The sequence below is a fragment of the Petaurus breviceps genome, unplaced genomic scaffold (assembly GCF_028583685.1).
Source record: "Petaurus breviceps papuanus isolate PSGF00001 unplaced genomic scaffold, PetGlider_PUasm1.0 91133, whole genome shotgun sequence".
In the NCBI taxonomy this organism is placed as follows: Eukaryota; Metazoa; Chordata; class Mammalia; order Diprotodontia; family Petauridae; genus Petaurus; species Petaurus breviceps.
In genome coordinates this window covers 98,252,610-98,272,360 of record NW_027187419.1, presented here as the reverse complement: position 1 = coordinate 98,272,360, position 19,751 = coordinate 98,252,610, and the positions used below count along the sequence as shown (strand labels likewise).

Sequence of the window (19,751 nt, the reverse complement as noted above, 5' to 3'; positions counted from 1 at the left end):
GGAAGGAAGGAAGGAAGGAAGGAAGGAAGGAAGGAGGGAAGGAAGGAGGGAAGGAAGGAAGGAAGGAAGGAAGGAAAGAAGGAAGGAAGGAAGGAAGGAAGGAAGGAAGGAAGGAAGGAAGGAAGGAAGGAAGGAAGGAAGGATTCAAGTATTTATTAAGCACTAGTTACTATATGAAGCACTGTGCTAAGTGCTTTACAATGTCTCATTTAATCCTTTATAAAGACTGATGATGAAACATGTCTCCCACCTCTTAGTACAGAAAAGATGGACCAGAGGTATAAAACAAGACAGACATAGGGGCGGCCAGGTAGCACAGCAAGTAAGAGCACCGGCTCCAGTGTTGAGAAGACCTGGAGATCGAATCCCGGGCTCGGACACTTAGCACCCACCCAGAAACACCTGGCCATGTAACCTTGAGCAAGTTACTTAACCCCAATTGCTTAGGGGCGGCCATGTGGCTCAGCGAGTAAGGCACCGGCTCCAGTGTCAGGATGACCTGGATCAAATCCGGGCTCAGACACTCAGCACCACACCCAGAAATAACTGGCTGTGTAACCTTGAGCAAGTTACTTAACCCTGATTGCTTTAAAAAAAAAAAAAAAACAAGACAGACATTTTCAGATCCGGCAGTATGTCAGTACTGCTTAACCATAATTATTTATTTCAAGTGAGAGTGTATATTTGATGTAAGGTGATGAATTAGAGGATAGTCAAATGCAAAAATAAAGAGAAGGTAGACCTGTCAGATTTACGGAGAATGGAAGAATTCACGACCAAAAAAGATATAGAGAATATTATGAAATGAAAAATGAATAATTCTGATTACATCAAATGGAAAAGTTTTTGCAGAAACAAAGCCAATGTAACCAAGATTAGAAGGGAAGCAGAAAACTGGAAACATTTTTTACAACCAGTATCTTTGACAAAGGCCTCATTTCTAAAATACATAGAGAACTGAGTCAAATTTATAAGAATACAAGTCATTCCCCAATTGACAAATGATCAAAGGATATGAACAGGCAGTCTTCAGAGGAAGAAATTAAAGCTATCTATAGTCATATGAAAAAATGTTCTAAATCACTATTGATTAGAGATGCAAATTAAAACAACTCTGAGGTACCACATTACATCTATCAGATTGGCTAACATGACAAAAAAGGAATATGATAAATGCTGGAGAAGATGTGGGAAAATTGGAACACTAAAACATTGTTGTTGGAATTGTGAACTGATCCAACCATTTTGGAGAACAATTTGGAACTATGCACAAAGTGCTACCCTTTGACCCAACAATAACACTTCTAGGTCTACATCTTAAAGAGATCATAAAAACAGAAAAAGGACCCACATGGTCAAAACTATTTACAGCAGTTATTTTCATGGTAACTAAGAATTGGAAATTGAGGGGATGTCTATCAATTGGGGAATGGCTAAACAAGTTGCGGTATATGAATGTAATGGAATCATTCCGTAAGGAACAAGGAACAGGAGAACTTCAGAAAAACCTGGAAAGACTTACATTGATGAAATGTGAGTTGATAAAGAATGAAATAGAAGGACAGAAGGGAGAGAAGGAAGGAAGGACGTGGGGGGCGGAGCCAAGGTGGCAGAGTAGAAGCAGGACCTCCCCGCGGCTCTGGCTTCTACCTTCCCCAATCCATGTAAAAAGGGGACTCTAAACAAACTTTGGAGCTGCAGAACCCACAAAATGACACAGAGAAGCTAACCTCACTCTGAGGACAGTCCAGCAGGCCGGCAGGAATCGGCCAGCCCAGGGCTCTGGGAGCCAAGCCCAGCCCCATCAGAGGCTTTAGCCCCAGGGCGGGCCTGACCAGCTGCCAGCCAGAGGGTCTCCAAATCAGCAGCAGCTGTGGCCATTTCCAGAATTATCAAAACATAGCTGCGAAGGACAAAGGAAGAGGTCAGTGCAGTCTGGACTTTGGGACCCAGTAAGTGGGAGTGAGTGGCTTTTGCTCCCACAGAGAGAAGGCACACCCGGCACAGCCAGCCAGCGCCACATGGCAGCTTCAGCTCCTGGCCTGCAGAGTGTAGGGAGACCAAGCACCAGTCTGAGGGGTAATCGCTCTTGCTTTATTTAACCTGCTTGGATCTGGATTGCAGTCTAGGGTGGAGTTCCTGGGGCTTGTGTCCAGCTTGCCGGAGCATGTGGAGACCTCAGAGAGGGCACCCATCTAATACCTCCAGCAGCTAAGAAAACCCCAGCATTTGGGACGAAAGCTCCCCTGTCTGGTGGCAAAAAGCCCAGGGGTCAAGTGACTGAGGGGCGACATGACCAGGCAAAGGAAACAAAGCAGACAGAAGATTCCAACATTAGACTCCTATTTTGGGGACAAAAAGGAGCAAAGTATGGAACAGAAGGAAGACAGAGAAGTCAGAACTCCTGCACCAAAAGCTTCAAAGGAAAATATGAGCTGGTTACAGGCCATAGAGAACGTTAAGAAGCAGATAAGAGAAGTGGAGGAAAAATTGGGAAGAGAAATGAGAACAATGCAAGAAAATTATGAAATGAGAGTCAACAGCCTGACTGAGGAAAATAACACTTTAAAAAACAGACTGACTCAAATGGCAAAAAAGGCTCAAAAAGGCAGTGAGGAGAAGAATGCCTTAAAAAGCTGAATTTGCCAGGTGGAAAAAGAATCTCAAAAGCCCATTGAGGAGAATCATTGCTTCAGAATTAGACTGGAGCAAATGGAGGCTAATGACTTTATGAGAAATCAAGATGCTGTTAAACAGATCCATACAAATGAAAGAATAGAAGGCAATGTGAAATATCTCATGGGAAAAACCACTGACCTGAAAAATAGATCCAGGAGAGATAATTTAAAAATTACTGGACTACCTGAAAGCCATGATCAAAGTACGGTAAGAACCTAAAAATCATCCTCCAGGAAGTTCTCAAAGAAAACTGCCCTGATGTTTTAGAACCAGAGGGCAAAATAGAGCTTGAAAGAATCTACCAATCACCTCCTGAAAAAGATCCCAAAAAGAAAACTCCTAGGAATATTATAGCCAGGTTCCGGAATTCCCAGATTAAGGAGAGACTATTACAAGCCACCAGGAAGAAACAATTTGAATATTGTGGAAACACAATCAGGATAACCCAGGATCTGGCAGCTTCTACACTGAGGGATCAAAGGGCTTGGAATATGATATTCCGGAGGTCAAAGGAGCTAGGATTAAAACCAAGAGTCACCTACCCAGCAAAACTGAATATCATGTTTCAGGGTAAAATATGGTCATTCAGTGGAATAGAGGACTTTCAAGCATTCTTGCTGAAAAAAACCACAGTTGAACAGAAAATCTGACATTCAGATACAAGAAGCAAGAGAAGCATGAAAAGGTAAACAGGGAAAAGAAATCATAAGGAACTTATCAAAGTTGAACTATTAACATTCCTCCATGGAAAAACAATAATTGTAACTTATGAAACTTTTCTCAGTAGTTGAAGGGAATAGAAATATATATATATATATATATATATATATATATATATATATATATATATGTATATATATATATATACACACACATATGTCTATATATGAGGTTATATGGGCATATGAATACATATGTGAATGTATGTATATATACTTACAGGTATACATAGATAGAGGGCACAGGACCAATTTAACAGGAAGGGATGATACTTAAAAGGTGAAATTAAGAGGTGAGAGAGGAATATAATGAGAGGAGATGAGGAGAGACAGAATGGGGTAAACTGTCTCATACAGAAGAGGCAAGGGAAAATGGTTACAATGGAAGGGAAGAATAGGAAGGTAAAAGGGAATGGGTCAACCTTATTTCCATTGAATTTGGCTTGAGGAGGGAATGAAATACACACTAAATAAGGTATCTCACCCTCCAGGAGAGTAGGGGGGAAGGGGATCAGAGGGGGGATGATGGAAGGGAGAGCAGGCTGAGGGGGAGGGAAGTTGGAAGCACTCACTTTTGAAAAGGGAGGAGATCAAAGCAGAGAATAGAACAAGTGGGAGGTGTGATAGGAGGGAGGGAAATATAGTCAGTCTTTTACAATATATCTACTATGTTATTGTTTTGTATTAGCCACACATGTACAACCTATTCTGAATTGCTTACTGCTTATCTTCTCAGTAAGGGTGGGTGACAAGGGAGGAAGGGAATGAATCTGGAATTCAAAGTTTTAAAATCAAATATTCAAATATATATATTTATATATATATATATATATATATATATACGATTATTAATACTATTTTACATGTAATTGGGAAATAAGATATACAGGCACTGCAGCACAGAGATCCACTGGAAAAGTCGAAAGGGTTATGGGAGAAAATATGGGAGAGAGCAGATTGGAGGAGGAGATATCCTATGGAACTTCTAGTTTGGGGCGGTGGGTAGGGGAAAAACTACTGGTGGGTGGGGAGAAAATTTGTAACTCAAAATCTGGCGGAAATGAATGATGTAAATCAGAAGTTAATAAATCATTTGAAAAAAAAAAGACATGTACTGATACTGAGTGAAATGAGCAGAACCAGAATATTTTACAAAGTAACAGCAACATTGTGCAATGAATAACTTTGATAGACTTATCTCTGCTTAGTAATGCAAGGTCTAAGACTACTCCAAAAGACTCATGATGGAAAATGCTATCCACATACAGAAAAAGAACTATGGAGGCTAAATGCAGATAAAAGCATATTATTTGTTCTTTTTTTTTTTCCACTTCTCCTTTCTTGTCATTTCTCCATTAGTTCGAATTCTTCTTTACAATATGACTAACATGAAAATATGTTTAATATGAATGTGTATGTAGAGCCTATATCAGATTACACACAGTCTTGGGGTGCGGGGTGGGGAAGGATGGGGAGAAATTTTGGAACACAAAATCTTACAGAAATGAATGGTAAGGCAGGAGTGGAAACATTTGAAAACTACAAACAAAAAATTCAGAAAGGGGTACAGGACAATTATTACTATCTTGTAAATATAAACTTTAAAAAAACTAAACAGAAGTTCACAATTTCATGTACAATCCTCTTTTCTGTCCTTCTTTGTATAATGAAATATAGTTAGTGAATGTAAAGTTGTAATAAGAAAGAAGAGATACAGAAACCCAAATATAAAAGTGACTTCCCTAATGACTAATAGAATATGTACTGAATAGAAAATGAATCATCCACTGAAGTCCTACTCTGCTGTCTTGTTTGTGGCAGGAAGGTGACCCTCAATTCTGAAAGTCTATGCCAGTGGAATTCAAGCTCTAGCAGATTCTATACCCAAGCTAGAAAGGATATCAGTACGAATATGAAACAGAGGCTAGCTCAGTTAAGAGAAACTCATCACCAAGTCAGGTAAAAAACAGTCACTTTTTTGACCAAAGCAAAGGTCTCAGAGCCCTACTGAATTACACACAAGGGTTATAATCTGTGTTGGTGCAAGAATACTACCACAAACAAATTACTGATACTTCACATGTGGAAGAAAAAAAAAAGAATCCTATTATGTCATAATTAGTGAGCTATATTATAGATATTCATTTAAATATTTTTGCCAAATAAAAAATAAAATTATACATGGGGCTCTAAAACAGGACTACTCCCAATTGAGATTCAAATCACCTCTCATGCCCTTTAATTATACTATTGGATATATTTAACCAGTGCAGATCGTATTTATACTTAAAGGCCCCCAAATTAATAATTAATTAGTATAAATGGAGTTGAAAAAAGCTACAAGAATTTATCAATATAACTTTACTTAAATTCACACAAAATAATATTTTTTCTTTCATTTCATATTTTTGTTTATCACTTGTTCAACAATGCTGAGAATCTCAAGCTGTGAAGAAATGGTGATATAGTCCCAGAAAATGAAGGGACACTATTGGATATATTAAACTAAAGATTCCCTTTTGTTTAAAAATTTATTCAGAGATCATTACTACTAAGTACTTAGGTTTTCTTTTTATATCAGGGTATATAATAATGCCTTTAAAATCCCAACAGATGGCTATTAATTTTACCTAAAGATAATGTTCGTTGGTTAAATTCTAGAAACAGCATAATACAAAATACATGCTACCAATAAAGTTAATACATGCTCTGGGTAGTTAATAACCATAATATTCAGACACCAGTATTCCAGAAAAAATTAACTGAAGATTTACTTTATAACTCATTTTGATTATATCATAAGATAAGTTTATACTTCAGATCCTACATTCCACCTCCAATACCAAAATCGTTAAGTATGTTGGTCTTTAATAAAAGGACTTATGAATTATTATTTATATAACAGATTTTATAAGCATTTATATAGAACCCATTACCTGCCAGGCACTGTACTAAGCACCTTGCAAATATTATCTCATCTGATTTTTACAACCCTGCAAGGTAGATACATTATTATCTCCATTTTACAGTTGAGAAAACTGAAACAAACAGTTTAAGTGACTTGCCCTGGCTCACACAATCTGTAAGTAAAGTGGCTGAGAACAGATCTAAACTTAAGTCTTCTGACTTCAGAATACTTACTTTTTTTTTTTAAAGGTACACAAAATCCTGACAAAAACTGAAAAGTATTTATAATCAATGCCTCTTCCTTGAATGCCAAAATATAGGGGCGTTACTCAATTAAAATATTCATGATAGGGGCCACTCCTTGGTGCAGTGAATAGAGCACCTGCCCTGGAGTCAGAAGGACCTGAGATTAAATCCAGCCTCAGACACTTAACACTTACTAACTGTGTAACCTTGGGCAAGTCACTTAACCCCAAATGCCCTGCCTTTCCCCATCCAAAAAAGCAAAAAATTAAAAACAAATTTTTTAATAAAATAAAATATTCATGATATTTAAAAATAAATGTTTATACTCCACATTTACAAGTAATAAATTAATTAATTCTTATAATAAAAAATTGTGTTCAATACATCTTCACATACCAGAACCAATCACTGCATAATAAAATGGATTTTCCATTTTATGCTTCTTTTAAATTCATTCGAACATTTAATGGCAATATTTGCCCAATTCACTAATGGCAAAGCAGAGGGCAAATAATACATTTATACCTATTTACCTATTAATAATTTCCTCTTTTCCATAGCCTTAATGATTACCACATCCCACACTTAATCCATACAGTAAAAAAAAGTGATTTCTTCAAGCATGTTTTGGATTAAAACAAATTCAACAAACATTTATTAAACACCCATTGCGTGCAGAGCACAGGTGCTAGGCAACTGGGGGTTTGGAGGAAGACATGCAAGAAAAAATATACTTATAGGCTTCAGTGAGCTTACAGCCTAGCACAAAAATGTAACATATACATAAATGCACTAAAGGTACAAGCAAAGTACTGTGTGAGATCTTGCAGGAAGAGGGAGGTCATTAATGAAGGGGTATCAGGGTTTCAGTTGGATTTTAAAATAACAGGTACAAATTCAGTAGGTAAATGGGAGAGGGGATCAAGGCTATTACAGACAGGAAAAGCATTAGCCAAGAAAGAAAAGCTGTAAAATGAAGAGTAGGAGTAAAGTAAAATGAAGGGTAGGAACAAGAGGAAATAGAGAATAGGGTTATTAGCATGTTGTCCGGTTAACTGGATCATACATAAAAGGTTTGAGAGAAAGCTGAAAATACATCAGGTCATGGAGGGCTTTGAATGTCAAGTTAAAAGGTTTAAACTTTACTAAGTAGGTAAGCAGAGTTGTTAAAAGGATTTTAGCCGAAGACTGACATGAACAGATCTATGTATAAAGAAGAATAGTTAGTGCAATAAATGTACTAGAAGAGTCAGAGAGTGGAGAAAGTCAGACTTCTTAGGAAGCTACTGTAGCAGACCAAGAAGACTGATAATTAACACATATTAGGGTAACAGCAGTGAGAAGAAAAAAGAGGGGTCTGATGAAGCTAGAATACAAATACATTAATAACCAAGTTAATGAGAGAAAAAGAATGAGAAGATTCAAAAAAATAACTTATTTCATTAACATTACCAAACCAGAAAGAGATCATCCTCTCCATAATTACTTATTTGAAAGTAAAATGGAATATTCTGATATATGTTGGGATAAACCTATTCAAAATTATACTTCAGACGTCCAAAACACAACTAGTGCTAACCACCTTTAGTAATTCTACTTTCAACAAGAAACAAGAAGGATCTGGGCTGCTAGGTGGCCCAGTGAACAGAGCACCGGCCCTGGAGTCAGGAGGACCTGAGTTCAAATCCGGCCTCAGACACTTAACAAAAAAACTAGCAGTGTGACCTTGGGCAAGTCACTTAACCCCAATTGTCTTCCAAAAAAAAAAAGGAACAAGAATAAATCTTTTTATCTTCTATGCTATTGTTAGAAACACAAAGTTAAAAGCAATCTTTCTTTTATGCAAGAAGGAACTGAATGATGAGATTGAAAAGTTCCATAGCAGTTAAAACAACTGACCAACCAGAAATCTTCAATACATAGTTACTCACCAATGCCCTCAAAAAATATGAAGAAATTTTTTTTTTATTTTTATTTTTTTTGCTTTTTGGAGGGGAGAAGGCAGGGAAATTGTGGTTAAGTGACTTGCCCTAGGTCACACAGCTACTAAGTGTTAATTAAGTGACTGAGGCCAGATTTTAACTTAGGTCCTCCTGACTCCAAGGCCGGTGCTGTATTCACTGCACCACCTAGCTGCCCGAAGAAATCTTTAAGACTGCAAAGGTTTAAACATATACTATCCCCACAAGAATGATCAAGTTTTACATACCACATCTTGTCATAATTCAGAAGTTCATGATTTTGGGTCGTGACAAAGTTTCCAGCACAAACACCAATGAAGCAATGGCTATATTGTCTATGAAAGCAATGAGCTAAATGTGTGTGGCCAAGAGAGGTTACACTGAATTCTTCCAGGTAGCTGCTGAGAATTCAGGATCACAGCATGATCAGAACTGCAATTGAGAGAAAATGTTACCTAAAAACCACTTATTACACATAACCCATAAAATTACATGAAAACTCTAGTCCACCTGGACAAACATTTAGGTCACTATGTATGCAAATTGTAATTTTTTTGGTCTTATCCAGGCCATACTTCTACAAGTGCATGGAATTCCCTCTGTGGAAATTTCATTAATGCAACTCACTTGTAACTTAAGAACCTTATTGAGTTGAAGTTGACTGGGACAATGGGGAAAACAGTGGTCAAGTGAAAAGAGTATTGTTTTTGTAGTTGAAGGACCCAGTTTCAAAACCCAGCTCTGCCACTTACTCCTGTGTGACCCTAGGCAAACTGCTAAACTACCCTGCACCTCAGTTTCTTCATGTGTAAAATGAGGGTGTTAGACTAATGATCTCAAAGGTCCCTTCCAACTGTAAATCTATGGTCCTATTACTTGCCCAATGTCACACAATCAGAATGTGTTAGAGTTAGGATTTGACCTAGAGTTCTGCCTCTAAGACTATCCCCTCCAGCTGCTACAGAACAATGACTCTGCTCAAAGTATGCATTTAATAAATGTTAATTGAACTGAATAACTATTCTAAATTGAACAGGTGAATTTCAAAATGAACACAGCATTTTAAATAAGATCATTATTAAATAGTCCATGTCCACTGTCTCTGATATTTGCCCACTTAAACTTCTAAGCTAGGGTGATCAATTACACAAGTATCTAAAGGTTAAAAGAAGCAGTATGTCACAGATGAATAGAGAGCTAACCTGCAGTCAAAAATGACTGGGTCAAAGTCTTGTCTCTGAAACAGTCTCCTATAATCCCGACAAGGCATTTAATCTCTCAGGGCTTTAGGTCATTCTCTTAAGACTATCAATAGAAGAGAAAGTTCCAACTTGATTTGGTAGAAAGGACTTTCCTCACTCTGGAGTTTCAATGAAATCACAGGTCCAGTCTCTATACTTATTTAAAGATACAAAAATGAAGCTACACAACATGGACTCTAGAATAAGATGAAAAGAAAGCTATCCCACTTTTCAATATGAATGTTCTAAATCTATCTTCAAATAAAATTGATATACAGTCCTACTCTTACATTGTGGCATTATGATGACAGCTTAGTTTGGTACCTCTAATCCAAAATGTAAGATTCTAAAGAAAATCAAAAGGAAACTTCTCATAAAAAGTCAAATTGTCGGTGATTTTGCAGACCTCTCTAGGCTAAACAAGATCAACCATACAATTTATAGAAATTGTTAAGTAACATCTTTAAGTAATATTTCTTCTACTCCTGTATCTTCTCAGTATACTTTTTTTTGCACGCATAAAAAGACTTAAGCAAAATAAGGTCAGTAAAAAGAAAACAAAAAAGAGCAAAACAAAATTATAAGAATACATCACAAATACCAAAAAACGACAGCAAATCAGAAGACAAAGAAAGTATTAATAATTCATAAAATATTTATTAAAAGTTTAAATGATTCCATATTCGATTTAAACATGAAAATGAGATCTTAAATGACTTTTTATATGATATTATAAGTATTCAAAAGAGAAAAATGGGGAGAGAGGACTAAATAACTACCAATAACTATAGGAATAGAAAATATTTAAATTTTTAAATTTTAAAGCCAATTCAAGCAAATCATCAACGATTGCTCAACCAAAAGCTCTGTCTTTCATTGTTATATACACCTCAGAAGGCCCCAACTTTTACTAATATCCACTATGCATACAGCTTAGCAACTCTTTGCTGGTCACCTTCAGTATCTAAGACCCACCTCCTGATTATCAGTACAGTTTTTAAAAAACATTCAGTTGCACATTTATAAGTATACAAATAATGTTCTTGTGGAGGGTAAATAAATGAGAGAGAAAGTGGTAGACTGGCTGGACTTGGAGTAAGGAGTACCTACTTGAGTTCACATCTGCCTCAGGTACTATACAGGTAGTGTGACCCTGAGTGTTACACTGAATCTCTTACCGCACCTCCCCCCCAAAAAAAATTAACGATTAAATTACAAGTGCGTTGCCAACGTACATTGGCAAAGGGAATCTCCTTACCAGGAATTCCCTACAACTCTAAAACCACAGGTCGGGAACCCCTACCTCCCCACTCCTCCCCACCCCCCTGAAAAAGTCAGTACAGAAAAAATCTTCCCCTGCCGAGAACAAAATGTTTACTTAAACATCTTTTTCAAGAGAATACCCTCGTTACAGCAGGACTGTCTCCCACCCACACACAAAAAAAGAGAACACACACATACACACACGTTCGGGAGCCCAGTTCTAGAAACGTCCGGGTCACCACCAAATACCCTGCTTGACAGCTCCAGTCTCTTTCCCCAGGCTCCTCCCTCCTCTCCACCCACCTCCCGCACCAAACACACACCAGCACGCCAGGCACAGCTCCGAGGCTCCTTCCTCCCTCAGCCGGGGACACCCGAGACGCTTCGGAAGCCCCTTCCCCAACTTGTCCCTCCCCCGACGGTGACAGCACCTCCCCCACCCCGAAGACTCCAGGCTGGACCCATTTCTCCTCTTCCCCCCACTCCCCTCCAATAGCCCGTTTGGGCCGAACGACGAATCCCATAGCTCCACGGCCCTTCTCCGGGACAAGTGCACAACTGACAGCCCCGCGGCCCCTGCGTGCCAGGGCAGCTCCGGACTCTGAAGGCGATCCTGGCGCGACAGCCCCCTCCCCCACCGGTGACAGCTCCAATACCTCTATCCCCATGTGGCTCCGGCTCCCTCCCCTCCCCCACCCTCCTGTTCGCTGACAGCTCTGGCAGAGCCCCGGGGAGTAGCTCCCTCCTCGCCTCCCTCGGTCCCCGGCTCACCCGCTCTCCCGCATCACGTTGCTGTCCCCGCAGTCGCAGGCACCCCCGGCCTGGCTGCGGAACATGTTGAAGTCGTGTCCGGTGTGGTCGCCCTGGTGGAAGCACTCGGCGCACAGCGACATGCAAGGGGAGATGCCGCACGTCCGGCACCGGTAGGCCACGAAGTTGGCTGTCCAGACCAGGCCGCAGAGCGCCGCGGGGTCGTAGGCCCGCACCGCCGCGCAGAACTCTTCGTAGCCGCCGCCGCCGGCCAAAAGGCACTTACACCACTCGAGGGCCTCCTCTTCCGCCGCCCCCGGGCCGCCGCCGCTGCCGCCCCCGCCGCCTCCTCCGGCCGCCGCCGCCTCCTCTCCCCCGCCCTCCGCCCGGGCCAGTGGCCGCTCCGCGCTCAGCACCCGCTCCAGCAGAGCCTGCAGCTCCTCAGCGCCTGCCCGGTTGTCCGGCCGGCTCAGCGCCGCCTTCAGGTGTGCCGCTGTGGCCGCCTTGTCCCGGCCCAGCTCTGGCTGAGATGGCTCAGACTGAGGCGACGGCTGCCCCCCGACAGCCGCCGCTGCCGCCATGATGAGAGCTCAGAATTGGGAGAGTCCAGAGCCGGCGGCTCCGGCAGCCGCTGCTCCTCCCGGGATGGTGTTGGGGAGGGGAGGGGGGGGCGGGAATAGACTGCTGAGCTCGGCCCCGGTCCAACTCTCGCGATAGCCGAGAGTTGACGCTCACTTCAGTCCTTCATCTCTCGCCCTGCCCCCTATTCGCCCCGCCCCCTGTTCACGCCCCTTCTCTCCGTCGTTCCCTCCCTCATTCTCCTTCCGCCCCTCCCTCAAGTCTTCCGAGCTTCCTTGAGATCTTCCTTAGCTCCGGGTGTCTTCCACAGCTGCTCCCCTCTCCCTGGAGTTATTTTACTGTCTTCACCTCTTATGGTCACTCTCGTGCCCTCCAATCCCTTAGTCTCCTCCCCTTATTTCCACCCTCTCGCCCTTCTTCTCTGGTCCCCGCCCTCCCTTGCTCCACCTCTGTCTGCTTCTCCGCTCCTAGGCTCCACCTCCTTCTCCTCCCTCACCTTCTCCTTTAATGTCCACTCCGCCGGCCTCTGCTTCTTTCCTCCCTTTCTTGTCCCTTCTTTGGACTCTTTCTTCTCTATCCCTTCCTGAGGCGAAGTCCTCGGAGGAACTGAAATGCAGATTTGGAGTCAACTTAAAGAAACCTTCACGCGGACAAATGTTTTGACATTTTTTTGCAGGAAATTAAATGACGTTTCAGACGACCGGGTTGGCAACCTTTCCATCAATCTCTTTTTGGAATGATGAACGACGATCCTTTCATCTTCTTCCAGAAGAACCGATATATTTATGATTTCTTGCCACAAGTACTATAGGAACTTTGTACTGCATCCTTTCTATACAATATATTTTATATAATTGCGCTTCTCTTTAACCGGTAGATTACCACTACCATCCGTTGGTGGCAACTTTTCCTCCGGACTATTGTCATTGTCTTCTAAGTGGTGTTCAATTCTTTCTAATATACTTTGCACACCACTGCCAAAATGATCTCCTTAATTTACCTTTGCGACTCCCTTGAAAAAAAAAAACCCTTAATAGCTCCCCATTTCCTACTGAATAAAGTCAATACTTAATGCTATTCGAGATCTAGTGCCAACCCAGGGTTAGCAGACGTTACCTGGGTGAAGATCAAGCAAAGAAGGACCAGTCGGAATGGTAGGAGAAAAACCAGGAAAGAGCAGTGTCATGAAAACCTAGAGAGAAGAGAGTATCAAAGAGAAAGGGTAGTCAACAATGTTAGCTTCAGAGTGGTCAAGACAGCTAAGGATTGAGAAAAGACTAGTAACAAGACCTTCACCTTGAAGGACTTAAAATTTACAGGACATACCTTTTCAGACATGACCAATTTATAAATATTTTCCTGGACTATGTTTATAGTGAGGGTTTTGTTTTTCATTTTGTTTTGTTTTAATCAACTGGGAGAGCCAGTGAAAGGGACAGATACAAATACATGCAAAAATTTATTTTAAAAAACATTTTTAAAAATTGACTGACAATCTACTACTACTACTATTAGTTAGTGTATTAGTGTATTAACTCTATCCTTTATATTACTAGTGTAGACTGGACTTCTCTGTCACAAGCCTTGAGATTTTTGCTTCCTTTACCTTTGCTCATATCCTTCCTTTTCCTTGAGTTGCTCTGCTGAAAGGCTACTATTCTTCAAAATCAATTTTCAAAGACTACCTCCTGCAAGAAATTTCCAACTTCCCACATCTCTAACATAACTTACCTTATAATGTAACTATTCGGGAATGTCATATTTCCCCTTCTAAATTTTAAGTTGCTTATGTATAGTAAGCATCCAATTAGTATTCCTTTAGTGTATTCTGAGGTAAATGTAAATTGTATTTCTGTTTTTTAGAAACAATAGAAAAGCTCAGTTTAAAATAATCCTATTATTCTTTAAAGTAAAACCTAATATGTTTTGTAAATCTGGGTTTTCATTTATTACACTCACTTAAACTGTGACACACCTGAGTAGGAGAATGGATGAGTGTACTGTCTAGAATAACATGACTGAGAATGAACTTTTCATAAAAGAGAATTGCAGAACAATAGTTTCTTTTCCTAGCAGACCTTTTAAGGAAAAGCTTGCTGCATTCAATGGCTAGCTTATTCACTGGATTTATACAATAATTTTACAGAATAGAGCTGTAGTAACAGTAATTGTCTATTAACATATGACTTTCTTTCAATGAATTCAAAAGACTAGAAGTCAAAAAAACAAGAAGGAAAAATTAAAGCACCTAAAGAAGCTAGCTAAGCTGATAAGAACAGCATGAGTATTTCTAAGTCTTAGCCAGTATTAGAAGAAAACCAATAGGACATACCAATAATATGATATCATTTTACCTTTCCTTGCCTTTCATATTAGTAAAGTATTTGTCCAATTATTCTTAACAATGATGTGAAATTCTCCATGAGCACAATCACATTAACTTTGGAACAAGAAATTAAAATTCAGGAGTATTTTTAAAGCTGTGTGTGTGTGTGTGTGTGTGTGTGTGTGTGTGTGTGTGTGTGTGCTTGAGCATGCCAGACTGTCTAAGGAGCCTTGATATATGCTGGAAGACATGGTAAAGAACCCAATGAAGTGTGCTGTCATCACTCCAGGATTTCTTTCCTGACCAACATAACATTGGAGAACACTCTGTTTTTCAGGTTAAACCCAGCATATATTGATATCTAATAGGATTCTATTACAATTTTGAGTATGGTAGTACCTGTATATTCTTAGATTTCTGCAGTCTTGTCATCCCACCACCTGTCAAACAGGCCTCTTAGCTTGATAGGCATATCACAAAGCAAGCTTAGATATTGAAGGAGATATGCATAAATGCCTTCCCATAGATTTTGCTTCCTACCTGCTAATATTATCCCTGCTGAAATTTAGAAAAATATTTGACTTTTCAGAGCCTTTAGAATTATTAACTCTAACTTAAGATGAATAGAATAAACATATTTCTACCCAAGTAGAAAATTAGTTCTGTGGGTTTTGACTGCCTTTGAAAGTTCACCAGGAAAGATAAGCCTGAATATCTGGAACTTGCATCTATGAAACTTGAAATTTTCTTCCAATGTTATAAAGGAATCCCTTTTGTTACAGGTTTTGCTTTGTTTTGTTTTCCCTCCACCTTTCTCAAGTTTGTGGTGAGGGAATTAAAGATATGATAGCTCCTACCTGTAGTTGCTGCTGCTAGTAGGATTGAAGCTAGTAGGTTACTACTTAAAATGTAAAATAGAACTGCTTCACACAGCCACAGTGCCATGACAAATAGCATTTGAGGAAAAGGTAATTGTAAGAGGGGCTGTTAATAGTCTTTTAAGGTTCTGTTATAGAAATCTTGAAATTATCATCTTTTCCCAAAAACCTTTCTCTTCTTTTCCCCAAAACCTTTTTCCTTATGAACTTCCTTATAATAGTTGACATGACATCCATCGAATTAACACTTCAAATCCTCGATCTCACCCTGAATATCTAATCTGTTGTCAAATCTTGCTTCAACTTTCACAACAATTCTCATTTATGCCCCCTTTTCCACACTCAGGCACTTCCCTAGTTCATTGCCTCACTGCCTGAACTGCCAAAATAACAGCCTTTTAATTGGTGTCAAGTCTCACTCACTAAAGTCTATCCTTTGATTAGCTGCCAAGGTGATTTTTATAAAGTGTAGGTCTGACCTTGTCACTCTCCTACTTACTGAGCTCAAGCCAAGATCAAATATAAAATTCTCTATTTGGCATTTAAAACTCTTCATAATCTGTCACCTTACTATTTTTATACCTTTCTTGAAATTTACTACCCTCCATGAACCTGGCAATCCAGCTACACTGACACATTTGCAGGCCCCAAGCAAATTTTTTGGTATCTATCCCCTTACACTGACTGTCCCTCCATGCCTTGAATACTCTCCCCTCTCTGCCTCTTAGTTTCTCTGGATTCCTTCAAAATAGCTCAAATCCCACCTCCTTTACGGGACCCTTTCTCATTCATCTAGCTGTTAATCAGATTTCCTTAATCCATTTTGTATCTTCTATGTACCTAGGTATTTGTAAGTTGTTTCTTCCATTAGAACATAGGCTCTTCATTGACAGCAAGGGTCTTTTGGAGGGGGGGGGAGGGTACTGGGAAAATGCTTTCTTTGTATTCCCAGTACTTAGAACAATGCCTAGCACACAGTTAAGTGCTTAATCTTCTAACTAAAAATCCTTAACCTTTTAAGCAAAAAAGATCTTCAGGAAGAAAATTAGAGCACTGAATGGTACATAATTTTGCTGCCTCCAAGTAGTACTACTGAATTCCTACTCACTTTTAAATGCTCACCTCAAATCCCACTTTCTCCAAGAAGCCTTCCCCATTCCCTTTTATTAACTGAGACCCCTCCCCTCCCCTACCCCACACCTCAGATAGCACTTTGTTTTATAATGCCCTAATGCACTTATCAAGTAATAATATGTATCATAACTATTTGTGTTATATTTTTCCCCACTAGACTGTGAACTCCTACATAGCAGGAATTGTGTTTTATCCAGATTTTGTATTTTTGCTAATACCTACTACAGTGCTTTACAATGGTTCTCAAAAGTCATCTGGGGACTCTTGGAGATCCTTTCAAGGGGTCTCTGAGGTCAAAACTATTTTCATAATCATATTAAACATCTTGATTTCTAGGGGTGGCTAGGTGGCGAAGTGTACTGGCCCTGGAGTCAGAAGGACCTGAGTTCAAATCCATCCTCAGACACTTAACATAAAAACTAGCCATGTGACCTTAGGTAAGTCACTTAAGCCCAATTGCACTCCAAAAAAAAAAAAGCAAAAAAAAATAACCATCTTAATTTCTAACATAATAAATAACTAACAAACATAACCCACAAAAACAAAAGCTTTTTAGGATTTTCAGCAGTTTTTAAGAGTGTAAAGGGCTCCTAACACCAAAAAATTTGAAAACGGCTACAGTTAAGGGCTTTTAAAACATTTATTGTCTAAGTTGTTGCTTGAAAAGCTTTCATATAAAATTTATAACATATTTAAAATACTCAGAATTTTAAGTGTTATAAGATTGTTAACATTAGAAGTTATATCCCTGCCCAACTTCTAAACATAGGCCAAGGACATATTACTATATGTATGTTACATATATCTTTTACATATATATACATACATATATAATAATTTTCTTTTAATTTATGATCCTTAGTGATAGTATAACATTCTAATTATAGTATAATATAGTATATAGTATAATATCCAGTTTATCAAAGGAATCATTATCACCTTTATTCTCTTATTTTCTCCCTTATTTCACAAATTTTATCCATAAAGTGGGATCAGGATTAGGGAGTGACTTTGTTCTGATATCTGTGACTCCCAGGACCACTGCCTTGGAGTTTCAGAACCACAGTCCCCTTCAGACTATATAAGCTACAGGATTCTTAAAAGCAGTTGGGGGAAAAAAAAAAACTGTTAACAGTAGTTTAACACATTCTTCTCAAGAGATTATTTTTTCTTCCATACTATTTTGTATCTCTCTACTAGTGCTCATTTTATGCCAAAAAAGCATGATTTTATTTGAGAAGGATGAAATTAGCCCATTAGGAACTTTCCAAATGGATCCTTTCCTATTAACCAGGATATATGGAAATGAGACAATGACAATTCCTCCAAAGAAAAGAATAAACTGAGTAAAATTACAAACTGCTAAAGTGCTAGGGTAAATATACAAAAGCTAGGTCACTAAATGGAAGTGACACTAATAAAAATGATGCATAACCATCTGTTTTGTTGCAGTACTCCAGACCACTAGGCCCTTCCATTTGACTTTCAGCTGAAACCACCCATTTGTGATGTCTCCTGCATTTAAATATGAGCTCACTGAAAGCAGGGACTATTTTTTTTTTTTTATACATGCTCTCCTTATCAAGTCTGGTGGCATTTCAACAGGCCCAATGCCATTGTTGATTCTCATGGAAGCTTTTATCTGCTCCATTTTTCCAGCCTGGACCAATTCACCCTTCTTCAGTCAGCCTAATTGTTCTCCTGATTGTTCTAGAGGCTTACCAGATTGGGTCTGGTCGAAGTATGGGCATCTATAGTTGTACTGCATCACAGAAGTATGGAAAACACTTCACTATCAACCCTTCAAATAGTCAAACAAGTATTTATTACTCACCTATTATGTGCCAAGCACCGTGCTGCTCAGCTATGGAATATACCAAAAACTGTTAAGATATATGGTTACTACCATTAGGACGAGAAAAACCAACACACATCAATCATTTTATCAAACCAAGATTAAAGAAATCTTTAAATGGTTTAAATAATAACAGCTGACATAATAAGTTTAATGTTTAACAATAGTAAAATATTCACTGAGTAAAATTAAAAGCTAAAAGAGGAGAAAGAAGGGTAAATGGGGGAAAATTAATTTTAAAGTACATTGTAAAATATCTTGCAAATGGGAAGAGATTTCTTTTTTCTTTTAGAGGAACTGTTCACTTTATAAATGTTCACTTTAATAAATGGGGGCAGGGGTATATTTAGCATCCAACCACACTAAATTGTGATTTTTTTAGATTTTTAAACTATACTTACTGTGTTCATCTCACTGTTTTAGTTATAAAGTTGGGACATTTTTAGTAATTTTCTCAACTCATGTTTTACAAATTTCTTCTGTGAGAAAGCATGACAATGCATTAACACTTTGGCCTACATTCTCTCTAGGATTGTCTTTGAACTTTGTGGGTGTGTTTACTAGCCCTCTATTGGTTTTCTGATGTCATTACAACTTATTGTCTTTTTTCTTTTTTAATTAAAAAAAAAAAGGTCTTCCATTTCTCTTTTGTTTTATATCACTTAAATTTCTTCCTGTATTCCTTCAAATCTCTCTCCCAAATTCTTCACAATGATTTTTTATTTTGCTTTTTTGGAGGGCAATTAAGGTTAAGCGACTTGCCCAGGGTCAGTGTCTGAGATCAAATTTGAACTCAGGTCCTCATGACTCCAGGGCTGGTGCTCTATTCACTGCCACCTAGCCGCCCTGATAAAGATCATTTTTTACAGAAAAAAGTAGAGTAAAAAGAAATCAGCAAAAAACCAATCACTCATCTAATAAATCTGACAATGTATGTGATATTCCACACCTATGGATATCCCACTCCCCTTTCCTTCTCACCCCAGAAAAGTATAAAGAGAAATATTTTCTTGTATCTCTTCTTTGAGGTCGACAGCTCTTTGTAATTTTGTAAGAATTTTTAAAAAATTGTTTGGGGACTATTTTCTTTCCATTTGCATTGTTATAGTACTTGTGCAGATTGTTTGCTTGGTTCTGCTTACTTCATTTTTCATCAGTCCGTGTAAGTTTTTCTATGCTACTCTGTATTCATCATATTTGTCATTCTTAGAGC

At 38.9% G+C, this 19,751-nt stretch overlaps 1 protein-coding gene across 3 annotated transcripts in view; it reads right to left on the bottom strand.

Moving 5' to 3' along the window:
- UBR3 (ubiquitin protein ligase E3 component n-recognin 3) overlaps window positions 1-12,425 on the bottom strand; it is a 330,855-nt gene extending 318,430 nt beyond the window's left edge. For all 3 annotated transcript variants that reach the window (XM_069080034.1, XM_069080036.1, XM_069080035.1), the window contains exon 1: window positions 11,788-12,425. In XM_069080034.1, the coding sequence (XP_068936135.1) occupies window positions 11,788-12,347 (560 nt within the window). In that variant the 5' untranslated portion in view covers window positions 12,348-12,425. The remainder of the gene's footprint in view (window positions 1-11,787) is intronic.
- Window positions 12,426-19,751: the final 7,326 nt, after the last annotated feature.